The sequence below is a fragment of the Phacochoerus africanus genome, chromosome X, assembly GCF_016906955.1.
Source record: "Phacochoerus africanus isolate WHEZ1 chromosome X, ROS_Pafr_v1, whole genome shotgun sequence".
Lineage (NCBI taxonomy): Eukaryota > Metazoa > Chordata > Mammalia > Artiodactyla > Suidae > Phacochoerus > Phacochoerus africanus.
Window position 1 is genome coordinate 66,016,691 of NC_062560.1, and position 12,248 is coordinate 66,028,938.

Consider the following 12,248-nt stretch of genomic DNA (forward strand, 5'->3'; position numbering starts at 1 on the left):
CTTTATGGAAGAGTAGTGCTGGAAGGAACACTGAGGTGATTCAATCCAATGCACTCACATTAGAATAAAGAAATAAGTCCAGAGAGGTTCATATGACTTGCCTATAGTCACATGGCTTAAGAAAGGACTAAAAGCTGTTTAAAAGCCAGATTTTTTTACTTCTGGTCCACTGTTTCTACTCCATGTTTGCAAATGTACTGCTGCCCAGTTTTATATAACTTGATAATCTGGTAACTGTTTCAAAGCAGTTAGTACCAAAAGGGAACTACCTACTCATAGCATTCACTGTCTAGGACAAAATGTAATGAACCATTGAAAATAGCCGCTCATCTACTTGGCTGTTCTGACTAACCTAATGGGTGACAACATTAATGAAGGATTATGTATGGAGTCCTTAAGTAAATTGGCCCATCAAATTCAGTCATTAGGACAGTAAGAAATTTAATTATAATTTCAAAATGGGATATCCTATTATAACCCTAGTTTAGTGTTTTAAACTCACCCCTCTTTAGATGTTAACCAAAAACTCAGAATTAAGATTGTAAAAGTTTATTGATATGATCAAAAAGCAAACAGCCAGACATCTGGTTATCTTTGCCACTACAATGTGTCATTTTGAATATATTTTTTAAATGCAAAACAAATAATATTAAACCATTACTGAAAAAGTAAATGAAGAGTCTACTTAAGGCACTTCAGATGAAAGCTAATTTTAGCATTTCCACAAAAGTAACACTATTCTAAGTGTAGTAAATCTGCTTTCTGCAGATTTTAGCCAGAATGCAACTTCTTGCCTTACAAAATAAGAATGTGCTCTTAAGGGAGACAAAACAAATACAAAAAATTCATTCTTTCAATGCTCTTTGTAAATTATCTGGAGCTATACAGATTACATGGCAGTAATATTCACCTGGTTAGTCCATACAAATGAGGGCATATTCATACAAGTCTCATAAGAATCACAGCATAAATTTATTTGGCCTGAGGCAAGTACAAGAACGGCAGAAAAGGAATCGAGAATCACACAATTTACAGGGGAGTAACAAAAACAGGCTCTGTTAAAGAGTAAATATCCCCTCACCCACCAAATCTACTGACAAAAACAAAAACAAAAACAAAAACCTCACATAAAACATTTCTTCTTAGGCAATTATATCTATCTCTTTCTTCAAACCTTTATTATATTAACACTTCTGGACCACATGGGAGAGTTATTAGATGGTAAATAATAGCAGGCAATCACAGCATTACTTTAATGTAACACTTTTAATATTTCTTTAAAATTTTTTCATTATCAGAATTCTCATATTTCCATTATAGTGGCATTTCAAGATACTGTTCACAACTATGGGGGAAGTTATAGCTAGCTCTAATGATAACCACCAACTTTCATTCTTCACAGAATTTGGTTAGCATATATTATTATTTTCACTGACAGAAAAAAAAAAATCTCAAACAAAACCTCTTCAAATGATTACTTTGTTTCTCCTCTTAAAGTGAGAAAATGAAGGCTAAAATAAGAGCAAAAAACAGAACAGCTTTTGAGAAACATTTACTTTCTAATCATAGGCAACAACTGAGTATTTCATGGTTTTATTTTCCTAAGCTAGGGGAATCCTATTCCTAAACACAAGGGCTAATGAAATATGTTATAGCTGTAATACAGAAGTCATCTTAACCAGATAAACCCATATTTTTCTCTTAGGTACAAATGAAATAAATGATAATGTCTAATTTTCAGAAAGATTTTAGACTATTTTAAATTTACGCTGATTTTAGTAGTAATCTACATTTTTATTTAGAGAGGGAACCACCTTTAAAAAAGTAGGGAGACAGAATAAACCTGAAATCTTTCAAAATACAAGTTAGTTAATACCACATTCATGCAGAAATCATAATCCTATATTTAGAGATACTTCTTAATGTCTACAGCTACCAAGAAGTATAGCTTGCTGTTATCAGTAACAGGCATATGCAGGAACACCTGGTCAGGACATTTTCCCCCCACCTTTGGATACGATAATAAAAATCAAATGACCAAAAGTTAACTAAAGTAGTTTTGAATCTTGTTTTAATAAAACATAATAGTTTTAAAATTTTTATAAAATATTTAATTCTACTAAATTAAATGTTCCATAAAGTTTACTGGGAAGGAAAGGTTAAGAGAAGAATCATATCCCAATACTTCATGATTTTGACAGAAAATTGCTTGTTAAGGCACTATATATATTCTTTGGTTAAATGATTAACTATTTTAATCACTTGAAAAAAAGAGGTAATACAAAATACACAAATTGCTTTCTTCTTTTCACACACACGTTTTTCATTTTTCAATTTCCATTACTCCAGTGTCTACATATCTCTGGAATCCTTTTTAATTCATCAGAAAGCTGAAACAAATATATACAACAGTATATTAATCCCTGGAAGAAAAGTAGGCTTTACTTCCAATAAATATCTTGATTTTGTCAGATCAAAGAATTTTTGGATACATGTATAACTTTGGGCACCAATAGCAAAGGGAGACACTGAGATAGTCTTTAGTCTTTGGAGAAAAGGAAATAGACATAAACTCAAGTTAAAATACCTTCTGAAGAGAGATACCAATTAATAACTGAATCAACCATGATGATTGAATAAGTAATAAAAGTCTCAGTAAGATTACCCTTTCATTCCAGTTAGTATTCTATAGAGGATAAACTATTTTAAAATATACATGCACAGAAGAATAAAAGTATAAAGCCGGAAGATTACAAGGATAAAAGATCTAATAGGCTCAGATTTCCCGTCGTGGCTCAGCCACAACCCAACTACAATCCATGACTACTAGTCATGGATAACGAACCCCAATAGCATCCATGAGGATGCGGGTTCAATCCCTGGCCCCACTCAGTGCGTTAAGGATCCAGCATTGCTGTGAGCTTCAGTGTAGGTCAGAGACACATCTTGGATCCCACATTGCTATGGCTGTGGTATAGGCCAGCTGCAGTAGCTCCAATTCAACCCTTACCCTGGGGATTTCCATATGCTGTGCTGCGGGTGTGGTCCTAAAAAAAAAAAAAAAAAAAAAAAGAAAAAGAAAGAAAAAAGATAGACTAATAGGCTTTAGTATTAAAATTTAATAAATTTGCGGAGTTCCTGTCGTGGCGCAGTGGAAACAAATCTGACTAGGAACCATGAGGTTATGCATTCAATCCCTGGCCTTGCTCACTGGGTTAAGGATCTAGCATTGCCATGAATTGTGGTTTAGGTCGCTAGATGTGGCTCAGATCCGACATTGCTGTGGCTGTGCTGTAGGCCGGCAGATGTAGCTCCGATTTGACCCCTAGCCAGGGAGCCTCCCTATGCAATGGGTGCAGCCCTAAAAAGTAAAAATAAAATAAAATAAATAAATTTGCCAAAAGAATGCAAAAAATAATTTAAGTTGTTCACCACTCAAAATGCATTTAAGAATGTCACAATATAATAAACTGACCAGAGAGTTCGAAATCATCTACTAAAAACTTGTGTTAAAAATAATATGAGGGAGTGGAGTTCCTGTCGTGGCACAGTGGTTAACGAATCTGACTAGGAACCATGAGGTTGTGGGTTTGATCCCTGGCCTTGCTCAGTGGGTTAAGGATCCGGCATTGCCATGAGCTGTGGTGTAGGTTGCAGACGTGGCTCGGATCCCGAGTTGCTGTGGCTCTGGCGTAGGCCAGTGGCTACAGCTCCCATTTGACCCCCTAGCCCGGGAACCTCCATATGCCGCAGGAGCGGCCCAAGAAATGCCAAAAAAGACACACACACAAAAAAAAAAATATGAGGGAGGAGTTCCCATCATGGCTCAGCAGAAATGAATCTGACTAGCATCCATGAGGATGCAGGTTCGATCCCTGGCCTTGCTCAATGGGTTAAGGATCCGGCATTGCTGTGAGCTGTGGTGTAGGTCACAGATGTGGCTCAGATCTGGCATTGCTGTGGCTGTGGTTTAGGCCAGCAGCTACAGCTCTGATTCGACCCCTAGCCTGGGAACTTCCATATGCCATAGGTGTGGCCCCCAAAAGACAAAATAATAATAATAATAATAATAATGATAATAATAATATGAGGGAGTTCCCGTCATGGCTCAGCGGAAATGAATCTGACCAGTATCCATGAGGATGCAGGTTCAATCCCTGGCCTCACCTCAGTGGGTTAAGGATTCGGTGTTGCCATGAGCTGTGGTGTAGGTCGCAGATACAGCTCAGGCCTGGTGTTGCTGTGGCTGTGGTATATGCCAACGGCTACAATTCCAACTCAACCCCTGGTCTGGGATCCTCCATATGCCGAGGGTGTGGCCCCAAAAAGACCCCCCACCCCAAAAAAAAGAATGAGAAGGGAGTTCCGTGGTGGCTCAGTGGGTTAAGTATCTAGCATTGTCACTTCTGTGTCTTGGGTCACTACTATAGCATGGTTTGATCTCTACCACAGGAACTTCTTCACGTTGTGGGCAGTCAAAAAAAATTAATATGAAGAAAGAATTTGTGTCTCAAAAATATCACTTGATATACTTTACGTTTAGTGTTCATAGTCCTTTATACAACAGGACAATGTTTTGCTTTTTTTGTGTGTGTTTTTGTCTTTTCTAGGGCCACACCCACGGCACAAGGAGGGTTCCAAGCTAGGGGTCCAATTGGAGATGTAGCCACCGGCCTATGCCAGAGCCACAGCAATGAGGGATCCAAGCCACACGCCTGACCTACACCGCAGCTCTTGGCAACGCCAGATCCTCAACCCACTGAGCAAGGCCAGGGATCGAACCTGCAACCTCATGGTTCCTAGTAGGATTTGTTAACCACTGAGCCATGACGGGAACACCAGGACAATGTTGTATTAAAAGAATAGCAATTATAGTAAATGGCACTCAGATTATAAAACTAAGTCAAAACATTCCCTGTTATATACAGGTACATTTCTCTTGGTTATTAAAAGAGTAAAATCAAGAACTTATAATCAGAAGAATAATTTCTTCCCTGAGCCTTAGAGATCTCTATGAACATTTCAAGCCGGTTAGACCTTCTTAAATACTTTTTTATTATACATTCTACGAAGTGGATTACTAGGGTTGAATCAGAGCTGTAGCTGCTGGCCTACATCATAGCCACAGCAATGCCAGATCCAAGCTGCGTCTGTGACCTACACCACAGCTCATAGCAACCCAGAATCCTTAACCCACTGAGTGAGGCCAGGGATCGAACCTGTGTCCTCATGGATACTGGTCAGATTTGTTTCTGCTGAGCCATGGTGGAAACACTTACAAACTGGATTCTAATCAAATATTCTATTTATGCCACCTAAAGAGCCTGAAAAGTGGAAATTAGAAGTTTAAAAAAAATTTAAAAATAATTTTGTCCTTAAGAAGATGTAAATTATGCAGACAAGGAACTGTGTAAGAAGATAGGGTATAAAATGTTCTAATGGGGAGTTCCCATCATGGCCCGGTGGTTAATGAACCCAACTAGTAGCCATGAGGACGTGGGTTCAATTCCTGGCCTCTCTCTGTGGGTTAAGGATCCATCATCGCCATGAGCTGTGTTGTAGGTTGCAGACACAGCTCGGATCTGGTGTTGCTGTGGCTGTACTGTAGGCCAGCAGCCAAAGCTCTGATTTGACCCCTAGCCTGGGAACTTCCATATGCTGCAGGGGCAGACCTAAAATGAAAAAAAAAAAAAAGTTCTGGAGTTCCCGTTGTGGCACAGTGGTTAACGAGTCCGACTAGGAACCATGAGGTTGCGGGTTCGGTCCCTGCACTTGCTCAGTGGGTTAACGATCCGGCGTTGCCGTGAGCTGTGGTGTAGGTTGCAGACACAGCTCGGATCCCGCGTTGCTGTGGCTCTGGCATAGGCTGGTGGCTGCAGCTCCGATTCAACCCCTAGCCTGGGAACCTCCATATGCCGCAGGAGCAGCCCAAGAAATAGCAAAAAGACCAAAAAAAAAAAAAAAAGTTCTAATCATTATTGTTTGATAGATTTATAGGATAAATTAGGTGATATCAGAATAACCCTGAAGGATGTTCCTGAGAAGATAAATCACATACTATTGCTCACTGTATCATAATTGACTTAATTTCTTTATGCAGTATACCTAAATTAAAGCCTACCTCTTTGCTTTAGAAGCTAGAATAGTTTGGAGGTAAAAACCAAAAAATATATATTTTTTTATAAAACTACATCAACTCTAATCATTATAAATATAGGTAATCACTTCTCTTGTGGTGTAGTGGGTTAAGGATCTAGTATTGTCACTGCAATGGCATGGGTTCAATCCCTGGCCCGGGAACTTCCACATGCTGTGGGTACAGCCAAAAAATAAACAATAATAATAATCATACCTATATGGATATCCATGGTATTTAGATCTGAAAATAGAAAGCATCCAACTGAAGAATAATACAACAAGTCCAACACCAGCCATACACATTACTGCAAAAAAAATAAAAGGAGAGTAAAATGAGCATGTTAAACATAATAAAGAGCCAGAGCATAAATTTTAGGCTACATTTCCAAGAATGAAAAGCAAGCGCTATAATTTACTGGTAAATCTCAACTTTACAACAAATTTCATCCTCATTCATCTTTAGGAGTTTGCCTTCTTTAGTTTTCTCCAATACAATGTAATAGGTCCATTTATATTTGTGCAATTTAATTGCACGAAATAATGAATTTCGTGAAAGCCATCACAGTCAAGAATTTAGTGTTAGAAACACTGTCTTACTCCTGACAAGAAAATCACTCATTTTTTAAACTTTTAAATCCTTAATACAACCTTATTGTATTACTGACTTAAAGACATCTGGTAATATCACTGTGACAGCCCTACTTGAAAGTACTTTATTCATGCATGGGTAACTACACTGCTTGTATGAGGAACTCTTTTTAACATGGATTAATAATAATAATAATGTTGAATAATGTTGAGTAATGTTGGGGAAAAATCCCTTGAATCCTAGTCCTAAATTTATAGCTATTTCCATTAACCCTATATGCTCTGGTTTAGCATGGCAGTTACCAAGCTTAACTCTATATGCTGACCCTACAATGCTTAAGTATGATTCCCATAACTTGAGGCTCTTTGAGTCCCTGGACTAAGACTGTCTAAGAAGGATAGAGGTAGGGGTGGGAAGCATGTGAGCTACAGCAATGGAAATTCCAGGGAAACATATTTAATGATCAATACTAAAAACAATTTTTAGTTTTGTCATACTTAGAGAATAACTTTTTCCTTTTTAAAATTTCACACAATATGATTAGGGGCTAAAATGTAAATGAAACTTTTTTTTCTGAGTATTAACACATGCTCATTGTAGAAGTCTTTTTGTTTTCCTAATCAAATGCACACATACATGTATATACACAGTTTCACTCTGAATATATGTTTGTACGCTACTTTTTGCCAAATATCTAAGAGTGCTTAGGGGAGTTCTTGGTACATAATAAATGCTAAATAAATATTTATTATTATTTGTGATTATTTCTTCAGGTTAGAAATCCTGGAAGTAGATAAAATTCTGACTATTTTAATATACATTGACAAAATGTTTTACAATTTTTTTTGTCTTTATAGGGCCACACCCTTGGCATACGGATGTTCCCAGGCTAGGGGGTTGAAATGGAACTGTAGCCATTGGCCTATGCCACAGCCACAGCAATGCCAGATCCAAGCCGAGTCTGTGAACTACACCACAGCTCACGGCAACACCGGATCCTTAACCCACTAAGCAAGACCAGGAATCAAACCTGCATCCTCATGGATACTAGTCAGATTCGTTTCCAATGAGCCACGATGGGAATTCCCATTTTAAAATTTAAATTCATGCCAGCAGTGTAGTACCCAGATGGCCTTTCCCCAATAATGAATACTGACATAGGCAATTTTTTCAGATACAAAAAAATGATACATTAGTTCTATTTTTCTATTTGTAAAAATTCATTTAAATTCAGCAAAGTAAATATCTCCCAAATTTAAAATCCAATGACATCATCTTTTTTCTAAAAGAAAAAGTAAACAGATTTATTAAGCTAGGTTAACTTTTTTTTTTTTTGGCTATTTCTTTGGGCCGCTCCCACGGCATATGGAGGTTCCCAGGCTAGGGGTTGAATCGGAGCTGTAGACACCAGCCTACACCAGAGCCACAGCAATGCGGGATCCGAGCCGCGTCTGCAACCTACACCACAGCTCATGGCAATGCCGGATCCTTAACCCACTGAGCAAGGGCAGGGATCGAACCCGCAACCTCATGGTTCCTAGTTGGATTCGTTAACCACTGTGCCACGATGGGAACGCCTATTAAGCTAGGTTAATTTTGATGATATTTAACTCAGAAAACTCTGACTTAAACTGATTTCATGCTAAGTAAATTAAATTACATTGTTAGCATTTCTTTGTTACAAAAATCAGTGTGTGAATATTCTTACATATAAAAAGTTCATGCAAACCAGTAGGAAAATGAATAAGACTTTAATGTATAAATGGCAAGAGACAAGAAGACATTTTACAGAAGGGAAAACATAAACAGCTAATAGACATCTAAGAAAATATTTGACTTCACAAATAACCAAAGAAGTACAAAAAAAATCTACCCCTTATCTGATTATCACTACACACACATTTTTAACAAGGTTATCTAATATCAATAAAGTTACAGTGAAATACCATTGGTAGTAATCTAAATTATTAAAACATTTGAGAAAAGAATTTGGCATCATTAGCTTAAAACATCAAGATTAATTGAAAATACTCATACACAGGACCACACAGTCATTCTACTTTAAGGAATTAATACGAAATGAGGATAAAGTTTAATATATACTATAATAGTCACTAAATAAATATTTATTATAATAAAAATTAGGGAAAATTAAACAAAATCAAAATGGTTAAGTAAATTGCAGTATAGAGTACAAATGAAAAAATTATTTATAGGAAAGTTTTAGTGAAATATTTTACCCCCAGTTAAAAAAGGGAGGAGTTTCCATCATGGCTCAGTGGTTAATAAACCCTGTAGTTCCCGTAGTGGCGCAGTGGTTAACGAATCCGACTAGGAACCATTAGGTTGCGGGTTCGAACCCTGGCCCTGCTCAGTGGGTTAAGGATCCGGCATTGCCCTGAGCTGTGGTGTAGGTCGCAGATGCCGCTCGGATCCAGCGTTGCTGTGGCTCTGGTGTAGGCCGGCGGCTATAGCTCCAATTGAACCCCTAGCCTGGGAACCACCATATACCATGGGAATGGCCCTAGAAAAGGCAAAAAAAAAAAGGGAGTATAAGATTCAAAATATTATATATATAGTTGAAAAGATATTTTTACAAATGGAAAGAACTATATTATATTTAATATTACCTTTTCAAAGGCAGAATAATGGATGATTCTCCCCTCAAATGTTTCATTTTCCTATTTTCTCCCACATTTTCTCCAATGAGCATGTATTACTTTTGTAATAGTTAAGAAGTAAAATAATATAACTAAGGGGGACATGATTAAGAGGACATTGTTTTTTTCTGTATTAAAGGCAGAACTGCTGTATTTTGGCATATGATATAACTTACTCTTTCGCTTTCCAATATCCATATCAGATGTAGCAGCTTCACATAAAAGCACCATCCCTAGGGTAACCCCACCATCTTGGAAAAATTGTTTAAGGAGAAATTCACACAGACAAAAAGGACATGCAAATTTAACATTCTTAGAATAATATAGAATGAATAAATATATAAACCCTCAACTTTTAATTCCAAAAAATTGTAATTAAATAATTTTGTGTCTATACAGTACAACATTTACTATGAAGATATAAAAAATATTAAGGTTGGAAAATTAATTTATTTGCACAAATAAGGACTGATATTTTAAACAAATTGTCCCACTCTAACTTATAAATGAAATATGTGTTTTCCTCTAAAATTGTATTTTGAAATAACCTAGAACTTTTTTCCAACTATTGTTCCAATCTTGTACACATTTAAAAAAATTAACAGCTATTCTATTTCAACCACCCTCCAAAAAAGAACACACTTGGAATGTACACCATTTAGAAAGAATAACTAATTTTTAAGAAATAACTTCTCAAATTTTTTTTTGTCTTTTGTCTTTTTTGTTGTTGTTGTTGTTGTTGCTCTTTCTTGGGCCGCTCCCGCGGCATATGGAGGTCCCCAGGCTAGGGGTTGAATTGGAGCTGTAGCCACTGGCCTACACCAGAGCCACAGCAACGCGGGATCCGAGCCGCGTCTGCGACCTACACCACAGCTCACGGCAACGCCGGATCGTTAACCCACTGAGCAAGGGCAGGGACCGAACCCGCAACCTCATGGTTCCTAGTCAGATTCGTTAACCACTGCGCCACGACGGGAACTCCAACAATTAATCTTTAAAGCATAAATTACCACTCAACTACCTAAACTGCACTATTCTTAGAAAAAAAGAAAATCCTACATTCCATGACCTCACTTTCATTCAGTGTAATATAGAAACTATATAAATACAAAATAGATCTACTCATGTACAGAGGTAACACATTACATGATTGAACAGTAAAATAAGAAAAATAAGGAGTTCCCTAGTGACCCAGCAGTTAAGGACCCAGCATTGTCACTACTGTGGCTCAGGTCACTGCTGTGGCATGGGTTCAATCCCTGGCCCGGGAACTTCCACATGCTGTGGGTGTGGCCAAAAAACAAAAAAAGAAAAATCAAATTTTAAAGCAAACAGAATGTGTTCTAATAGAAAAGAGAGATTCAATTTGTAGTTTGGTGAACACAAACAGCAGTTTAAAAGGCTCATATTAGGGAGTTCCTGTCGTGGTTCAGCGGTAACAAACCCTACTAGTATCCATGAGGATGTGGGTTCTATCCTTGACCTCACCCAGTGGGTTAAGGATCTGGCGTTTCCATGAGTTGTGGTATAGTTTTCAGACATGGCTAGGATCCTGCATTACTGTGGCTGTGGTGTAGACTGGCAGCTGCAGTTCTGATTCAACCCCTAGCCTGGGAAATTCCATATGCCGAGGGTTCAGCCCTAAAAAGACAAAAAAAAAAAAACCCTCATATTAATTATGCCTATACACATGCACATTGTATGTTCCCTGATGTGGGTATAATTTAGGAGAAAAGGAAAAATAGGTGTTCAGATAAGGTCTGAATTTATAATTGGCTCTAAATTTCTCTATTGATCCCTTCATTATTATTTCACACTCTCACTTCAATAGCCTCTTATTAGGGTTGATACCCATTCATGTTTTTTGTTTAGCCAAGTCGTCTTCTCCAGTGATTTTTTTTTTTTCTTACTAGGGCTCTTTATATGCAGGTATACATAAAGAATGATCATTTTTTTTTATGGCCACATCCATGGCATATGGAAAATCCCAGGCCAGGGATCAAATCTGAGATGCAGCTACAGCAACCACTGATTTTTTTTTTTTTAATTTTATTTAAAAGTTGTTTTTATGGCTGCATGTTCCCAGGCTAGTGCTCGAATCAGAGCTACAGCTGCTGGCCTATACCACAGCAACGCCAGATCCAGAGTCATGTCTGCGACTTACACCACAGCTCACTGCATCGCTGGATCCTCAATACATTGAGCAAGGCCAGGAATCGAACCCCCATCATCATGGATACTAGTTGGGTTCATTACTGCTGAGCCACAACACTGGATGTTTTAATCCACTCTGCCAGGCAAGGGATTGAAACCGTACCTCTGTAGTGACCTGAGCCATTGCAGTTGAATTCTTAACCCACTGCAGCTCAGCAGGAACACCCAAGATTGATAATTTCTACAGGCTTTTTCAATTTTTTTGCCACACCCATGGCGTGTAGAAGTTCCCAGGCCAGGGACTGAACCCATGCCACAGCTACAGCAAGCCAGATCCTTAACCTGCTGTGCCACAAGTGAATTTCCTATAGATTTTCATTATAAGGTACTTTGATTTTGGTTGAGACTTGTTTTTTGTTTTTTTGATTTTGGTTGAGACTTGTTTTTTGTTTTTGGTTGAGACTTGTTGTTTGTTTTTTTGTTTTTGTTTTTTTTTTGCTTTTTAGCAGCATATGAAGGTTCCCAGGCTAAGGGTCAAATCAGAGCTGTAGCCGCTGGCTTACGCCTCAGCCACAGAAATGCAGGATCTCAGCTGAGTCTGCGACCTACACCACAGCTCACAGCAATGCCAGATCCTTAACCCACTGAAGAAGGCCAGGGATTGAACCTGCAACCTCATGGTTACTAGTTGGATTCGTTCCCATTGC

General features: G+C 38.0%; 1 protein-coding gene across 1 annotated transcript in view; it reads right to left on the bottom strand.

Annotated features, from left to right (window-relative positions):
* Window positions 1–953: 953 nt before the first annotated feature.
* The window catches only part of MAGT1 (magnesium transporter 1), a 61,105-nt gene continuing 49,810 nt past the window's right edge, over window positions 954–12,248 (bottom strand). Inside the window, exons 8-10 of the mRNA XM_047764897.1 lie at window positions 9,564–9,638; window positions 6,353–6,443; window positions 954–2,390 (exon numbers count right to left, since the gene is read on the bottom strand). Of these exons, the coding sequence (XP_047620853.1) occupies window positions 2,375–2,390; window positions 6,353–6,443; window positions 9,564–9,638 (182 nt within the window). The 3' untranslated portion in view covers window positions 954–2,374. The remainder of the gene's footprint in view (window positions 2,391–6,352; window positions 6,444–9,563; window positions 9,639–12,248) is intronic.